Below are 18,899 nucleotides of genomic sequence, written 5' to 3'. Positions count from 1 at the left end.
GTATACTCAGGGTGCCATTGCCAAATACCACAGATTGGATTACTTAAACAATAGACATTTATGTTATCTCTCAGTTCTGAAGACTGGGAGTACACGAGCCAGGCTTGGCCAATTCAGTCTGGTGAAGGCCAACTTCCTGGCTGTAGATCGCTGCTATGTCCTCAAATGGCATTTCCCTTGAGTGCTCACAGGGTGAAAGCATGAGAGAAGCGGAGTCTGACGTCTCTTCTGTTGAAGGCATGAACTGTATAAGAGAAGGGTACTGCTCTTATGACCTCATTTAACTTTACTCATCTCCTTAGAGTCTCTACCTCTGAATACAGCCATACTGAGGGTCAGGGCTTCAACATAAGAGTTTGCTAGGAGAGAATCTACTGACTCTATAACAAAGACAGATTCACATCCCAGTTCAACCACACATCAGTCACATGATGTTGCTGAGCTTCCTTTCCTTCCATATGCCAATGCCCTATTTACACCTGCCTGGAAGGGCTGGTGAGAGGATTGGATAAGGACCTCCATGTAAGTAGTCCCATAAAAGCTATGTTCAGATGTGTGACTTTGTCAACGAAGACTGTAGGCCTCAAAGACTGTGGACTCAGATAAATGGGATGGCTTTCCCTATCCCACTGACATAGAGTATCATGGATTAGCAGTAAGATAATAGTCATCAACGTACACGCCAGGTAGACTGATTCCTCCCGGCACCAGCCACTTCACTCGCTGATTCCTCCCGGCACTTCACTCGCTGTGAAGTGACCCATCCTATCCCTACCACAATCAGCAGGACTGCCTTCTTTTGCTCTGAAGGGCCCTGAGACCACACCACCCACCCCTAATTCTCCCTATCTCACCTCACCCAGTGAGCATCCACTCACCTTTCAGTATCCCTTCCTGCAGGAAACCTCTCCTGACCGCTCAGAGGAGATAACGCACCTGCTACACATCCTCTCACACCTTGCTTCTGGCTGCCACACTCACAGATGAGCATTTAACAAACATGCATTCATGCCCAGACGCTGCCCCGAATGATAATAAGACAGCAGTGACTCAACAGATGGAACCCTTGTTTCTACAGACCTTCCCTTCTCATTGCAGTGTTGCTTTGGTTCAATTGATTTAGTTGGCTTCATGAAAGTGTATCTTCCTCTTTCGCCAGTGAGCTCCATGAATGTAGGGACTGAATCTTCTTTGATCCCTGGGACTTTCTATAGGGATCCACACACAGCTGCTGGTCAGCCAGAGTGTGGTGAATGAGCGACGCACACACGTGGAGATGGAGGGTGGAAAGGTGGTGTTAATGATGCCGGAAGGTCAGCCATCAGGAACTGAAACGTGATGGGACAGAATAAGGGATGTTGTGTCTCAGAGGGCCTTTGAGGCCAGGCTATGCTGCTTGCTGGCTGAATCTCACTGGGGCCTGGTTGTTTATTAGTGAAGGAATTTTTGAGAGGATATATTCCATGGTACCCACAAAGCCCAAGTCTGTGATGACTGACTGAGTGGCAGTAGCTTCAGCCCAAGATCAGAGTGCCAGTGTCCAGCTGACCTGCCCTTCTTGCTGGCCATGCATGCTCTTCCTAGCCCCCAATGCCCCCATAATTTGACTAATAATTACCAGTCATTTACAGTACAGGGCCGCCAGGCTAAGTGCTTCATGCGTTCCCGCTCCCCTGGTGACTGTATGAAGTCAGTACTATATTTATCCTGATTTCACACATGAGGAAATTGAGAAGTTGGGCGCATAGCTCAGATCCCACCGGCTTCTCAGTGCTCGAGCTGAGATTTGAACCTATGTACACTTTGATTCCAGGGCCTGAGTGCTTCACTTCTTTTTCAGACCAACTCATAATACTTGGCAAACCATCGTAGATATCCTAGGTAGCCTTTTGAATAAATCCTCACATCACCAGTCTGTTCAGACCCATCCACACCAAATTCCTCACTCTTCCATCTACCTCTGAGCGCATTCTTTTAAAGGAAATTTTTTCATTTGCAACCCCCTGACTCATATTTCCCAAACAGGCCCACCCCACATTCAGGCATATGTCGTGTTTGTACTCTGGAGAGTGCCCCTGTGCCTCTGCCCTGTGCCCCTGTCGCAGCGTGCCTCTCTCACACATCCCCCTTTCAGAACTTTCCATTCCTACATGCAAAGAACAAAGGGAAATGGAATAAAAGCGATTTCAAAAGAATGCAGAAGACAAAGAGCATGGAGACAATGGGCGGGTGAGTGGGATGGAACAGCAAGTGATTAGGAAACGCGTGAGAGGCAGCACGGGGGGCGGGTGATCTTCAGAGATGAACCTGTAGTTGGCATCGAGGGGAAAGGCTTCCTCCTCTCACACCACTTGCCTTCCCCTCACAGAGGCACAAAGCCAGGGTGGTCCCTCAGGCAGACTTTAACCCAGAGGAGCAGTTTAGACCCCCCACTTGCCTTGGCCCTGGTCAACTGTCAGGGCTAGAAATTGCAGGAGGGAGTGTAGAGCTCAGGACAGTGTGGTGGACACTGCCCTTCCTTACTTGTAAAGGTTTATTTAAAGTGAACAGCATAATTTTGCCTTAAAAAATGAATGGTGGAAGTCAACATGACAGAAATAAAGTGTCGATCAAATTTGAAAAAACAAATCTAAGTCTCTGTTCTGAATCGGGGAACAGTAGCATAATAGGGTAAGGGGCAGGTCTCAAAAAGCAATCATTGGTGACCTTGGACATGGCGGCAAGTGCCCTGCGCTGTGAAAAGCAGCCTTCCCTGAGGTTCTGTGAGCTTTGTGGAGTAGACACAGCCATCGGAAGGCCCACCTGGAGCACTGGCACTGGGTAGACTTTGGGGCTCAGCTTGCTGGCTCTGTCCCCGGGAGAGGTCGCTCACTCTCTCCCAACTGGCCAACCCAAATCATCTCCTCTGGGTCTTAAGCAAGAGGCCCCACCCCCTGTCCTTAGCGGATAGAGAGGGAAGATTCTGGACTTGATTACACCCTGCGCTGCAGAGCGCGATGAGCTTAATGAGGCATATAAACGCCTGGATTACTGGAACTGGCAGGGGAAAGGGACAGAGAACGCAAACAAAGCCAAGAAGGAGGGGGGATGCTGCAGAGAGAAAAACAGATTTCTCACATTTTATCTGTGAAATTGGAGCGACACAATTTAGTTACATTAAGAGTTAAGCATCAGGCGTAGGGACAATTCACAGGATTCTCGTCATTACAAATGAAAATGGCAAAATTCTCCAGTTAAGGCAACATCTGGGCTCTGAGTTTTTCCCGAGGCGAAGGCTTAGCCTCCTCGGAGCAGCCAGGGCCATAGCCCACCTCAGTGGCTCCTGGAAGCCAAGAGGACAGAGCTATGTTTTCTTTTGCTAATGACCATTCCTCCAAAATAAACATACCTGTCAGAGGCTCTGCAAACCTGAGCCCCTCCAGCCAGAGCCTGCGCAATAAGCTGCCCTTATTTGGTGCATTGCTGGCCTCCCTGTGCCCCACCACACCCATTCCCACGGACAGTGTCTTCCCCACCCTGCCTTTGTACCCACCTCCCACAACACTGCCTCCTCCTTCATCTGCTGTTCCTTTAGTAAGGTGTCCTAGACACCAGTGCTTTCCCCAGGGGCTCTGGCTGGGTCATGAAGGGTGGGCACAAAGGATCCGAGGATGTTTCCCAGAATGCCCTTCATGCACCAGGTCTTGACTTCTCGTCCCTTCACCCCCACACTTCTGAAAGGGAGAGCCAGTGTTGTGGTCGCCATTTCCTCGGGCCCACTAAAGCCTCAGCTCACTGCCACGTCTCCCTCTAACGCCCAGCCTCCTGTCGGTGCCCCACTTCCAGCTTCTCTGATCTAGCCAGATGGTGACTTTCTTCTTACTTTCCTCTCTCCATCCTCTTCTGGCTCCTTTGCCACCCGCCCCAGCAGTCTCTCCAGGAAGCAGAGTTACAGGGAGAGGAAAAGGGCTCCTCTCTATCTCCAAGCATCATGCAAAGCAGTAATCCTTGGCCTGTTGTGGTCTTAGGCAGGGTGCTTCCGACATGCAGATTCATGAGACTTACCCAGTCTCATTAAAACCCATCTCTAGGGAAGGTCCCAAGAATGTGCTTTTTAAGCAGCTTCTCTTTACACATCAAAGCCTCTGGGCACCAGTCTAATAGCTCCTGAACCTGTACCTCTAGTTATCCCTTAGATTCTGAGCTACAAACCACTCCCTCCTCCCAACCCCAGGTAGTCCATGGGGATCTCAAACACAGACTTTTGTCCTGGGAACCTCCCTCCCTCCTGTGTGTATGCACCTCACCTTTCACCTGCCCCCTCTCACAGGAATCTCTGTGGCCATCGGTGACCTCTTCCTCTCTCTCCCCTTACTTCTGTGAGCCAATGAGTCTCAGCAAGCAGACCTGTCTCCTGACTGTGGCGTGTACCTCACCTGGACAGCCAAGATCCCTCCCTTATAATCCTTTTCCACTCTGTGTGCCACAGCAGGACCAAGTGACATTTCCAAAACTCAGTAGAGACCTTGTCCTTTCAGTTCCTGAAGACTTCTTCCTACCAGAGCAGCATGGCATTAAGGCCATTCTCCCTGTGAGGCCAGCCTTCCCTTCTAGCCTCTAGCCTCCCTGCTTCCACCAGGCTGTCCCATGTCCAGGAGGCCTTCATACATCCAAGTCTTCAACCATGCCTTTCCACTCTGCACCCATCCATCATCTAGGCAACACACATTTGTTTCACACCTGCTGTATGCAAGGAATTATACTAAGGACTAAGGGACTAGGACAAATAGCATTTCAGATCTACAAACAGTAAGTGATTGCAATAGAACATGCTAAGTGCAATCCTAGAGGAATAAAGATGCCACCAGCTATTAACAATCAGCCACACATGACTTTCGACACCCAAGAGTCCTTTGAGATAATATTTCCATTTCACAGAAGAAGAGCCTAGACCTCAGAGAGTGTAAATGATGTGACTGATCCTCCCCAACTGCCCCAACCCGGGAAGAATCCCACCATAGACACAAGTGGCAATACGAGGCCTCCCCCAATGTCTGTCTGACTTTAACCCCAAGTTTCTTCCCAACCCATTTGTACACTGTCTCTTTAAGTGGGCCGGAGGGTCACAGGTAGAGATTTTTGCCCTCTTCTCTGCCTGATAAAATCGTACCTACCCTTCCAGGCTCTGCTCAATGGCACCCCATTTATAGAGGATTTGTGAACCCCAGAGAAGAATCAATCCTTCATCTTTTGGGCTCTCATGCTGGCTTACCCTGAGGCTTGTATTTTGTTTCTGCACTTAGAGGACATAATACTGTATCTTGTGATGGTTGTGGCTGAGTAAATGTGTGTGGAATTAACAATACCTTCTAGTCCATGGGGACTCTCCCTAACGAAGTAAAAGCCAAATATTCAAAAGGACTTATAGTCCTCTCCCCTCAAGGAAGCCAAACTGCTATTTCTCTGTCTTTCCCTTTCATTCCAGCCTCTTCTATGTCCAAGTCTAATTTGAAATTTAGGGCACTCCCCTGCCTTTCTTGCGAGGGGACTGTATCAGACATTCCGATTCACTGTTTAGGAAGATGTCCATCCCCTGATTTCTTCTTGCCACGACATCAAAAGCTGCACACACGCGGCCACTTCCCGCTGATAACATGTGTGGTTTTGATTTTTCAAATCCACCATTTAAATCCAGGTGGGAGGGAATGAGCCGGAGAGAAACAGCCTTGCTCTTGGCTGATGACAGCAGAGTAATCATTTGTATATTTTCCCCAACCTGCAAAATGTCAACATATTAGAGGAAAAAATATGCAGACATTTCCCATTTCATTCCTGATGAGCTTCCTTGTCGTGCACGCGCACCCCACCCTCCTCTCTCTGAATCACTGACATCTGGCTATTAGCCTGAGCTCTTAGAATTTAACACAGAGCATTCAAGGGTGTGTGCTGATGTCAGCAGAGACACCAGAGCCCAGGGTTCGGCACAGACTTAGGTCTTGTCTCTTTCGGGTTTGTGACGTGCTGACAGATCTGAATTAACTTCTGATATTAACTTCTTAAGCTTTTGTTTCCGTGGTAAGCACAAAACAGGGAGTGTTAAAAAAGAACAAAACAAAGATGGTTCCTGCGTCTGCCGCTTTATCTGCCGTTAGTCGCAGTGGCTGCAAAGCCCGGCTAATCTCACTTGTAAAACAACACAGTGCCACGTTTTCCACTGTAATTAAAGACAATGGAGGAAAAGTTCCCTTTGAAGGGAAAGGATGCGCCTTCATCAGCTGGCACTGCTGAAAATAGGTTTATGTTTCACCAACAAGTATAACGCATACATCCTCTAATTAGATTTCCTTGCTCCTCTTTTAATCACCAAGAACATCATTATCCTTTTGGTTCCTCATTAGGAAGGTCAGAGAGTTCATAATCATACTTACAAAACCTATCCAAATCTCAGAACAAAACTGTATCTTCTCAGACTTCAGAAATTCCATTGATCTCGCTGTGCTATCAACAAGTTCAACTTGCCTGTGGGTGTTTTTCTTTTTTTTTTTTTTTTCCTTTTCTTTTTTAATGCGATCGCCCCACCACCTGCCATTTTTAGAAGAATTAGAGCTCCTAGAGTCCACGGTTGTTAAAGAACGATGCCATATTTTCATTACGATCACGGAAAGAAAAATGAGCAGCACATTCCAATACCTTCATCTCCTGTCATGTACACCACATTTTTAAGCTTCAAAAACTCTCAGGAGGCAGGATCTCATCGGGAAGCTTCTGTGCTTTCTGGGAGCTTTGTTCCAAGTTGGGAGAACTGTGATTGTCAACACCTGCCACTCATGAGGGTGATGCGTCTCCTGTCCCGAATGTAGTAACAAATGCTTAGCTGCAGGGAAGCTCGGCTGGAAGTTCTTATTTTGGAGGCGTGACTTAATTCTATTTTAAGCCCCCAACCAAATTTGCTTTTTAAAAATCGAACGTTTAGGGTATCTCATTTACCCAAATAGGTACCTTCTCACAAGTAGACTGTATTTGTTCTTTTGTCTGTTCCCTGCAGGCTTCACTTCCAACCACATGGTCCTCCCGTGGACCACTGTACGCTGGGTGCACACTGACCTCCACGCCATTGACATGCTACAGCTTGTCTCTTAACCATTCTGCCCACTCTCCCCTCCCCTCTCTCTCCTGTGCGGAAGGCTAACTTATTTCTGTCTGTGTATCTGTCCTCGAAGTGTTTTGCTCTTTCCATTATCATCCTTCAGAGTTTGTGTCTTTGGCTTTGCCTCCTCACCTCAGCTTGTATTTCCAAACAGGCTCAACGTCAGCCGTAAAGGAAGCCATTCGTTTCTAGTATTGAAAAGGGTGAAGGAGGAAGGCCTGAAATAATGGGGAAGGCCATAATGACCTGTTCTCACTTTCAGTTTCTCCCTGAAAAGTATTTAATTAAGTCTGATATTTGTAGCAGCCATTCTAGGCGAATGGAGTCATTGTTAGTCATAAATAGAGAAAGGGTCCTTAAACATGGCATTTGCCCAGAGAAAGAAATGGGCTCCTAAATACACTTCCGCAGAATAACCAGCTTTCCTTGGGAAGCTTTTATCTGTGGGCAGCAGCCACCTCGGGTCTTTCAGAAAGCACCAGGTCTCTTACTCACCAGCCTTGGCCATGTATGCTTCCAGCTGGTGTTTGACAGTAACCTTTGAGAATCTAGTATTTCAGAGTGTCGCTTTTTAAAGTAGGATTATTACACCAGATACTATTTTAGGGATCAGCAGTTCTTGTCCTAGTTCTGATTCACCTGATATTTATCCCCCCTTTACTATATACACTTGGCTGTTTTACCTACCATCTTAACTAGTCCTTCGAGCAACCCAGCAAGAGTAGATAAAACCATCCCTCCCCCATTACGGAGAAAAAACTGTTTCAGAGAAGTTGGTTGTCTTATCCAAAGCCTCCTTAGCAAAGCCAGAATTCAAACTCAGCTTTGACTCTTAAATTCAATCTTCTTATGACTCTCCAACAGATAGGATGTTCCTGAGATGAAAGGGATTTGGGATTGTTTCAAATGGCTTTCTTCCCAGAATCTGTGACAGTTTAAAAATGTATCTGTCTGTCTGTGTGTTTGTTTATTTATTTGGACCAGGACAGACAGAGGATATTTATTTGGGCCAGGACAGAGGATACACTTGCTCCTCCTGGAGTATAAGCTGTTTGAAAGTAGAGACTGTGTCTTTCTTTCTTTCTGAAAACAGATCCTGGCACACAGCAGGTGCCCAATAAATGCTGTTGAATGGCTGTGACTTTTTGGGGCTGGCTTGGTGACTGTTTCCTTTGCAGGAAGGATGCTTTGCCTTTGGACCTTGCCAGGGGTGTTGGCTTTGGCCCCTCTACCAATGCTCTGCTCCATATCCCACATCCCCCAGAGAACTGACAGCTTCTCCCTCTCTCAGTAGCAAATACTTTGGCTTTAAACTACATCACCTCCTCACCAACTCTCAAACCCCAGGTCCAATGTATTTAGAAAGGACCAAAATGAGCCACTATTAATCTCAACTAAGAAATGGAAAGGGAGGGACATGGGAACCTCATTCCATAGGCACGGTCATCATGATAACCCGACCACTTTGTACCAGCCCCTACACTAATCACACCAATCCTTTAGTGAGTCCCATAGACTCAGTATTACTACCCCTGTTTTTAATGAGAAATCTGAAAGTACCTCATCTAAGATCACAGCACTGGCAAACCATGGCATCAGGATTCACATCCAAAATGGTCCAGCTCCAAAGCTGCCAGGATTAGCTGCACTTTTAAAGCGGTCGGTGACGTTATCCCAAACGGGGCAGCAGAGAGACCCTTTCCCGCAGGCCTGGTAGATGATCCACCTGCACTGCCAGGAACTCTCTGCCTTGGTCTTCCTTTAAAACCTTTGGCCTTTACCTCCGTGCTTTGCAGGGTCAGTTTCCAGAGGTAGAACACGTAATTGAAAATCTACCATACATTTCCAAATCTTGGATTCTAGATTTTACACAAGAAACTACCTTGCTCCCCATTTCCACCAAAACAAAAAAGAAAACACCATTTTGACTTGTGACCCTATTTATTGAAATTATCATCTTGGGTTTCAAGTACCTGAATTCCTTACTATAGAAAAACTATACTCAGCCTGACCCCAAGGGTGCTCTGGGTATGCTGAGCTCAGGGATATGACCTGGTATATGGTGTCCCATCCTGTAACACAGGGTGGCCCTGCAGAGTCATTGAACTAACATTTGCAAAAGCTTCATGACAGCCTAAGGGACCAAATGTGAGCCCCAGGAAGTCATGGGACCACACCAAATTAAACTGCAGCAGCCCAACACTCCTAGATTAAAGCACAGAAAAGCACATGGTCCAGTCAGGTGAGCAACTGCAGCTTGCAGAAGCCTGGCGCAAGAAACCCCAGCTAGACATTTCCTTTTGCTCATTCCCAGTCATAGAGGGTTACCGTAAAGATACAATTACAGAACCAGTACATTGCCAATGGCTTTCGTCTCACACTTTTCCAGCCTAGTGAGGGGCAGAGATGTGAGTAATTCTTCCTGCTCCAAACAGAGCCTGAGAGCGTCCGGGGAGCCCCCACTCCACTGGCATCTGGCCTATCTGCCGGATCTCTACTGTGTCCAGAATCCGTATGATGAAAGCCGTGCTACCTTTAATCTCTGTCGTGGTGGATTAGATGAATTCTCTGGCTACAACAGCCTGGCCATTTCTCATAGAACAACTGACCAAAGGCATTTTGGCAGTAAATAGCCATATCCTCTGACACTACAAACAGGTGCTCATTACACCTCCTAAAGAATAAAATTCCCTGAAGCTGCATAGAAAATGCAGCCCCCAAAAGGGAAAATCTGGGGTGTAGGAATGTTCCAGAGCCTCTTGCTGTCTCAGGAGGAGATGGCATAGAGGAGGGCAGAAGCTCCAGTGGGGATGGTTTTCGCTCAAGTGGGGAAGACCTTCTGGCTGCTTACCATCCCTTCTAATGCCCACACGTGGTTTCTCTTCATGTGATAACTCAGAACACGAACAGGTGCAGGGCCCTAGATTTGTCCATCCTACCTGGTCTCCTAGGAGAGCTCGGGCCCAGAAAGGGCCTGTCACTTAGCTAGAGAGCCGCAGAGCCACACAGAGAAAGTGGGTTCCTGGCCATTGTTTGTCTCACTGTGGACATGATATATGCACAGATAAGAAGGAGAAGGAAAGCTGCAGGAATCCAGAACACAGACACTGGGAACAGGGCCTCGGTTCTAATCCAGCTTGAGTTATGGAAGTGTTGTGGTTATAGATAAGGAGTTTATCCACTTGGTTCCTACCTCTCCCCTTTATGAAATAGAAATAATGCTCGTGCATCCATCACAGGATTGATGTGGTGATTCAATGACTTGGTATATGTTTGATATTCAGTGTTTAGAATCACACTTGCCACACAGCACAGTGTAGCACAGTGCAAATCGCCCAGAGCAAGATGAGCATCCTGTGTGTCTACTGAGTCTCCCCTCCGGCTCCCACTGTTTGGAACACTCAACAGAAGCAGGTGGCTGCAAACCTCCACCCAGTGAGCCCTGACCATTTCACGGAGCCTCCTGCACCCCACCAGAAACACTCGTTCCTCTATAGGATTTTGCCTCCTCCTCTCTCCAAACCTCACTCTTTCATGCTTTGCTTTCTAAACACACAACTCCTCTCCTCTTTGCTTTAGCTATAGCCCAGCTTGTGTGGATAGCCTGGCACCCCCAGAAATGCTTAAGTCCACTGGTAGAACTTGAAATAAAATGATTCCTACACTAGAGACATTTTTCTCTCTAGGTGGAGCAGATTAGAGCTTCAATTGTTTCTTTAGTCAATATCAACATAGTAAATAAAATAAAAACATATACAGACTACACATATAGCTGGTCTCATAAATGTCATAATGTCACATATAGAATAAAAGATACTTCTGAAGAAAAGCATGTATACTTATAAAAATACTTTTAAAGAAACTGCATTGCCCACTTCCTTACAAACATATTTAAAAATCTAAATCACTCATCTTTGCTGAAGATAATATAGAGAGAATTACCCTGAGCCTCTCCTTGAGCTCTTTCCAACTGAAGTTAATTCTACAGGCAGTATGATTCCTTAGGATGTGTGTCAGCAACGGCTAGAAGGCCCAGAATCAGGCTCTTTCCATCAGTATTTAAGAAGCCTCCATGGAGACACAGGGCATTATGCTACACCCTGGATCCTGCCCATTTGTGAATACTCTATAATGAAAATGCACAGTAATATGAGTCTGACTTCCAGCTACTGAGCAAACATGACTTTGTAGTTCCTAAGAACATGTGCATTATAAATTAGGGGAAGAAAAGGCATCCATGTTGAAATTCTCAGGGTAGGAACAGTTGTACACTCATTGCTGAAGTCAGAGGCCTGAATATCCCAAAGCAAAACATTCCTATTAGTCCCTTTCTAGGCAAAGCATGAAGCTTGCTGTAAGGTTGACAGGCAACCCAAAGGAACTGATCCTGTCCAGGGAGGCTCTCGGCACCTCTGCTCCCTGCAGGACTCAGGCTGGTTTCCAGTTGGCCAATTAGCTTCTGACAGAGGCTGTGAAGTCCTGGCTTGAGACCATAGAAGAGGCGTGCTGTCTTGTCTGTGTCTCCTCCCCTTTGTCACTGGTCCTACAGAAATGTCTCCTGCTGGCTTTAATCCCCTGGCACTACTTCGTTTTTGCTTTCCCTGAAAACATTTGCTTGCTACCTGCTGGTCTTGCTTACCGCCCTAAGCATTCACTAATGAAGTTGATGGTGGGGCGCAGAGACTGAGTAAAATACACCAACCGTGGGCCCAAAGAAAAAGCTAGGACAGTCCCACATCACTCAGTCTTCCTGAGGCACAGAAGATGCGGAGGAAGGGTCGGCACCTGTGATTCTGTGTTCTAATTTCCCATTAGAACTTGAATGACTTATGGAGATGTGGGGAAAGGCCAGGGAGTGAGAAGAAGCAAGAAAAAATAAAGGGAGAGCCCCTTAAAGCCAAATCACCACGTGGCAGTCTGTGCTGGGAATGCCAAACCCACCCTGTGGCCTTGGGAGAGGCACCACTGACTGCTGGGTAAGCCCAAGGGCAGTCTTGGAAATTTTTGAGGATGCTTGTTCATCCTTCTCCAGCTCCCTCTCTGCCCAAAAGAACACATCCTGAGGATGGACAGGGCCACATGACAGTTGGACTTCTGCTGCACACACAACGGCTCCATCCCTTTCCCCTACTTCCCCTGCACCTGCTTCTCCTCCTCTGGACCCTCTCCTCCTGCCATGCCTACCCTCTCCCCACTCAGCCCTGTCTGTGCTGGACGCTATCTCCAAGAACAGAGCACTGTTAGGGACAACACTGCACTGAGCCCTGCCTGCTGCTCTAACCTGTGGAGCTAACTGACTGCCCTCAGGCTGTTGGTCAAGGCATCCTAATGACTTGCCTCTTTGAATCTCTATAAATACTCCCGATGGGCCTTTTCCATGTGTCAAGACTTAAGGGGTTGGAGAGGGTGGGAGCGGGGGAATGCTCTCTGGGAAGCTTGTCTGGTATCTGCTTGTCAAGGGAGAAGTCTGGGGTTCCAAGGGCACATGCTAATGGCTCTGTCTCTCTTTCCCCCTACACAGGGCCTGGAGCAGTCATTGATGGTGTAAACTCGGCCTCTAGAGCACTGGCTTGTCTCTGGCTATCAGGGACCCTCTTTGCCCACTTCTTCATCAAGTTTTGATAAGAAATCGTAGGTCCTCTGAGCAACGCCTGCTTCTCCATATCACAGACTTTTATCTGCACTGCGGAGGGCAAACCAGTTTGGGCTTCTTTTTATTTGTTTCTGTTATTCTTAGTGATTTCTTTTTCCTTTTTCTTTTTGTGTTTATTTGCGTTTGATTCCCGGTTTGAATGAGTGGGGTTGGGGGGAGGGGTGGGCAGGGTTCTACCACGTGTAGGATAATCATTCATTGGTGTGTCCAAAAATGAGATCTCTTCTGCTACCTTGGCCCTTCCCTTTCCTCTGCGCCTCTCCCTGTCATCATCACCACCACCCTCCCCACACATACACACCACAACATGAAGTTCCATTTGGGCCAAAAATGTGCCTCATGACAAACACCCTAAAGACACACCCTGACTCATAACGTACTACACAGCCAGAGTCACAGTCCAGTGTCCTACCATCTGTGTCTGTCCAGCTTTGGGTCATTTTCCTGATTACAATGTACAGATCCCTTCCAATGTTTATTACTATGACCTAAGTCCATTAGGGTTCACGTCTTTTCTTTCTTGGAGGCGATCTCGGCATCTCCCTATCTCATACAGATACAGATACAGTTAGGTGATTTTGCCATTTCTGTAGCCATTCTGCCCTATTCATTTCTTTTACCAGGTACAGGGATTAGAGCAGTGGTTCTTAACCTTCCTAAAGCCGCAACGTATTTTCATTGTTAAAAAGGGGTCGCGACCCACAGGCTGAGAACCGCTGGATTAGAGGTTGGGGTCCGTGCACGCAACCCAGAACAAAAACTTTAAAAATTAAATCACTGAAAAAAAGGAAGAGATATTCACAGCATAGCACTTTTCTTTTTAAAAAATGCGAGTCACCTCATAGAAGTGATTGATAGACAGCTGATTTATTTAGGTTTTATCAAGCTATCTATCAAAGTAATCATACGGTTATCCATCTACTCAATTGTCTGATTTATCTCTCCATCCAATGATCTACCCACCTGTCGTCCTCTCCAGCAATCTATTTACCCCATTTATCAATCTATCAATGTAATTGTCTAACATTTCTTTCTATTTCTGTTCCCACTACTATTAATTCATCACCATGTTAATCTCGAATCATCCTGTGTCTATCTCACCACATTCACTTCTTCTCCACATCAGCAGATATTGGCATCTTCATAATTGCCTATCAACATCTCATGTGAAAGCCAATGATCTCATAGGCTCGCAACACAAAAGAGCAATACCCTGTGTCATGGACTCTAAGATCTGGTATCCTATCCACCCAAGGCAGATGCTAACAGATGGACCAAAGCAGCAATCTAATGATCAGTCACTCACTGTTCCCAGAAGAGACTACATTTTCTAAAACATCTTGAGAAGCAGATCAGCCCTGGAAAAGTCTTGATTTGCACAGTGATTCTCCTTTCGCACATGAAGGACTAAGGTACCAATCCTCAGGCTTCTGTTAGCCCTTCAAGAAAGTGCACATCAAGAAGCAACGGGACCTACTCCATGGCTGGCTTTCTTTACCAACAAGAACATAAGAGGGAAAAAATCCACATCTGTCTCTGCAACGTGAACAGTCCACTCGTCTGAGCGTGAAGGCTTCAGCGAGTGTCTCCTCTCTGCTCCAGTTCTGGTTGAATCTGTTTGAACACTATCCAGCCAAAGCCTATGGAGGCCAATTACATGATGGGTGTATTGACAACTCTGGTGTTTGTTTCAGGAAGCTCTTCTGAGCTGAGGGCACTTGAGCAACTGACTTAATTTTCAAGCACTTGATTAACACGACACTGCAAACAGAAGGGGGACGTGGAAGTGACGCAGCCTCCTCTGGTGCAGGCTGCTTCTCCAGTGGCTTTGGGGAAGAACGTCCCCAAATCCCCATGTTCAAAGTAGACCCAGCATAGAAAAAGAGGATCCCTGATCTTGCTGCTTTGTCTGCTGGGATGAGAAAGACTCGTCTAGCAAAGGTGCCTGGGATTCAAAAGAAAGGGTGCACTGCAGAGGCTGACCTGCTGAGGTCGAGAACGTGGCATCTGCAATGACTTTCTCACAGACCCTGCCTCAGTTGGAAAACCCTTTCAGGTCCTCAGTCTACAAAACAAAACACAAGATCTCCATAGAGTTCCATTTCTTCAGTGCTTAACTGACCTTCTATCTCCAATTGTCAGTGCCCACTTTGTTCCTATCCACTGTGGCACTTAAACAAAACATCCTCAATGGGGAAATGTAAACATAGATATATATATATACACACACGCATATATACATGCATACAAATGTAGGCTGTCTTAGCATACAAACAGCTGAGTACTGTCTTCAGAGGTAGAGCTGGTGTGAGTGCAATTAATATTACATTTGCCAGCTGTAAACAGACATCTGCATTTCCTAGTGAGCTGCCAGGAACCAGATTCTGGGAACGCAAATGATGTGCCAAAGGCAGCGTATCGATTCCAAGTTCCAGGGATGATGATGAGCGGGCACAGAATCAGAAATAAAGGTCGGGCATTGATGTTCCAGATCTGTCACCACACTGAGCATCTGGAGTTGGGCTGGTGTCAGTGTCTGAGAATTAAATATATCATCTGAGCGTGCTACTGACAATGAATTCGTTACTTAGGAATAAAACATGGGAAGGCTCGGCCAGTGGATAGCCTTGGAGAACCCAATGTTTGAAATGGACAAGCTGTATCTGTCTCTTACTCCAAGACTTATTCTAAAGGATGGAGTCCATTCTCCTTTGGCCAAGATCATTAAAACTTTTCAGACCCGACAAGGCTGGTCTCAGGGTCACTATGGAACTCTTCTCTGCCCCCTGCGCTGGATCTGAGGATGTACCTCTGGTGGTAACCTACTCCAGCAGTTTCTAAGGAAATTGGAATGTATGGTCAATCTTCAACTGTCCAGGATAAAGTAAATAAAACACAAGGCAACTGGGGCACTCACTGGGCCTGAAAAAGACTTTTCTTCACAATATTCCAGCTTCTGCATTTTTTGAGTTTCTTTGGTGGGATAGCTCTCTGTGACGAAGCTGCTACCCAACGTTTTAAAGCAAACAGTACGGCAAATGTTTACTAAAGACAATATCCACATTTACATTTCCAACTTTGCATATGGCGGGTACATGAATAAGGCCTGCTGGCTGGATTATAGGGTACCGGTGGTGGGGGTGAGGTGGGAAAAAGTCCTAAGGAGGTAAGGGAGAGAAAAGGAACCAAGCTTCTAAGCAACCTAAAGCTCTTTGTGTGTTTTCCACGTGGAAACGAGGCCAAAGAAGGCTTATGGGGCAACTAGGTGAGAGGCGTTCAACTATGCAGTGACTCTGAAAACCTTCCTCTTCCCCAAACAAAGTTAATATGCACGTCCACCAAAGTATTGCCAATGCACATGCTAGTGTGAAGGCCAAGCTTGTTTTCCAGAAGTTCAATGCCAAGTGCCTGATACAGTCATCTGCAAGTCTAAACAAGTGTGTTTATCCTTTCTCATTCTTGGTTTAATTGGGGGGAGGGGGCCGATACGGAGAAATGGTTGTCAAATCATGCACGTCTTACACGGAGAGCCCTGCCTGGCTGGTCTGCTGCAATTGTGTTTTACTGAACAGGAGAAAAGGTAAGGCTTTGTGTCAGAAAGAGGTCTGGGCCTCTTTCCTCTAAATCCATGCCCCTTATTAGAGGATACATTTTATATGCTGGGCAGTTAGTCCTTAAAACCTGAGTAGGAAGTATGCTCTGGGACTCTAGAAACTTCAAAACTGAAGCTGAGTTTAAGGATCTATTTCTGCATCAATTCAGTCAACTTGCCTTCAACAAAGAGGAGTTGGCAAGTTCTACTTGTGTCAGAAGAACTACTACATCAAAAGGGCAGAGAAACCCAAACTGGGCAGTTGATCCTGAAGAGAGCTTATCCCTGTCACCACATCAGAAGTGCCTATGAAATTGAATAGCCCGGTTTGGGTTGACTGTCACCAGCCCTGTTGTAGAATGAGGGGAAGCTTAAGATGAGGTGAGATCAGAGGCCAGGGTCATCTTTCCCCAGTTTGATCCTGAAAAAGAAAAACTGGTTTTGCATTATGTAGAACCAGAATCCCTCTGGAATGAAGGGGAAGTATCATTAAAGTTTTCTTTTTGGCAAAACGCATTTTTTTTTCTTCCCACCAACAACAAGAACCTTTGGTTTTCATCAAACAAGTGCTTTTCCTGGAAACTCTCATCCCCAATTGCCTCCTCTTCTATTATTCAAAGCTTCCCTGTCTTTTTCTTCCAAGACAAATACATTTGAGCAGTGGCAGTAAAACTTCACAGGTGTGTAAGTAGGAAAGCAACGTTTCCGCAAAGAGCCCATGTGATGACAACTGTTCATGATCACTAAATGCAAACAAATAAAAATGCCAGTCTCATTTCCCTCACTTCTTACTTCAGAGAAGAGAAGTAAATGAAAGGAGGAAGAAATAGATTTGTGATTAAAAGATGTGTCAGAAAGATATAGCTGAGTTGGTTCAATTTGGCCTTCAGGTGCAGAATACTCAGAATCCAAAGGAGTGCAGAGTGGACTTAATTAGATGCAATTGTCTCTATCCTGAAAGTAGTCAGCTATGCCTAATTTCTAGCATTTGGAAAGAGATTCTTTTTGGTTCTTTCAAGGGTGCCCTTTTTAAGGCACACAGTTCGTTCCACACTACGGGGTGGAGAAAGAAAGATCGGGAACCCGCTACCGTCCTATTGGGGCTACAGTCTACATTATTTGGCAGATTTATAAGGAGATCAATGATAAGGACGTGTAATAATAGCTGCCCTTATGTTAGTTAAAGGGAGCGTTTTTAATCCTTCAGAAATTTTTGTGCCATGTAAAGTACAGTTGTGAGGAATGTGTGGGTGTACAAAAATGTATCCGTCGAGTTCAGAGTCCTCTAGATTTAAAAAAAAAAAGATTATGACTTATCAATGGTGCCGTTATAGCTGTGTCAGACAATGGGTGTGCCCATTCTCACAATTACCCTTAAAAAAAAAATTCTATGTTCAAATGCTTTAAAAATTTATCACGTAACACAAGAGTATGACTTTGTCGGCCTTCTGGAGTTCTTTTTTCTTTTATTTTCTTATTTTTTCCTTCAAAAAAAAAATCAGTGAAGACTTGATTTCTGTCAATAATTGTATTAAGGGTGAATATACTACCTGAATTTTGTGCATGTTACATTGTAGTTGTAACCTTTTCTAATTCAGGATGAACACGAGATGGTTGTGACTGTGCAGTGTATCAATAAAGTTCAAAGAAATTTGTAACTTTCAGGGGGGTGTTTATTAGGCGATCTCATGGATAATGAGGAGTGAAAAAAATGAAGCAGGCTACGCTTCTTTCATATGTGTGTTTTAGGCTTCGGGGAGTAGATGCAATTGGAAACAGAGTCTTTCCCCGCCCCCAACCCCGACACGTGTGTGCACGAGAGGTCAGGGTAAGCATTTTCCGTATTACATCTGTATATCAAGTATCTATTCTATTTATAAATAATATGAACTGCAGCTGCAGTCGCAATGTCTAAATTATTTATTGGCTTAGGCTGAAATAAAATCAGAGGAAACATTTCAGAAATGTAATGACCAGATACTGCCCAGTTGGGGCATTTTGCTCCCTTGCAGTTCTAGCTGCTCAGATCGACTTAAGTCCATGCCACTTTGACCAAGGTAAGTACGAGACCATGTGGTGGTGACAATAGACAGTCACTCCTAAGAGGAAGTGCCAGGAAATCAGTATTTATTCCATCAGATTCTACTTGGGGGTGGGCATTACTCATCCTGGGTTTCTCGCAGAACAGAGTGAGGAAGAGCCCCGGAGAAGCAGCTCCCTGCCTCTGTCTGCCATTCCTAAAACATTTTCCTCTATCCAATAAACCTCCAGCTTCTCTTTCTTCATCACACATGTATCTGCTTTTCTGAAGAAATGGATTTTAACTTCTTTCTTACAACTCGGTTTCCTCCCAACCCCTTGCATATCAAAGCCGCCTTCCTAGTTCTGCCCTTAAAGACACACGGGACTTTGAACGGCCACTTGACCTTCTGAGCTTTTGTGTCCTCATCCGTATCACTTGTGAATTTAATTCTGTCCCTCTGTGTGTGCTAGTTCAAAATGCTCTGGCGAACTTGGGTTTATTTTTC

At 45.8% G+C, this 18,899-nt stretch overlaps 1 protein-coding gene across 6 annotated transcripts in view; it reads left to right on the top strand.

The window, feature by feature from the left end:
• Window positions 1-13,245, top strand: part of OPCML (opioid binding protein/cell adhesion molecule like) — a 1,086,020-nt gene extending 1,072,775 nt beyond the window's left edge. For 2 of the 6 annotated variants that reach the window (XM_023516769.1, XM_023516770.1), the window contains exon 8: window positions 12,648-12,748. In XM_023516769.1, coding sequence (XP_023372537.1) covers window positions 12,648-12,748 — 101 coding nt within the window. Of the gene's footprint in view, window positions 1-12,647 lie in introns of all 6 variants that reach the window. The other 4 variants (XM_012808947.1, XM_003795915.2, XM_012808949.1 and 1 more) reach the window with 4 other exon arrangements.
• The last annotated feature ends 5,654 nt before the right edge of the window (window positions 13,246-18,899 follow it).

This window comes from Otolemur garnettii, unplaced genomic scaffold (assembly GCF_000181295.1).
Source record: "Otolemur garnettii isolate 467f Iridium unplaced genomic scaffold, OtoGar3 scaffold00097, whole genome shotgun sequence".
Lineage (NCBI taxonomy): Eukaryota > Metazoa > Chordata > Mammalia > Primates > Galagidae > Otolemur > Otolemur garnettii.
This window is presented reverse-complemented; position numbering and strand designations above follow the sequence as displayed.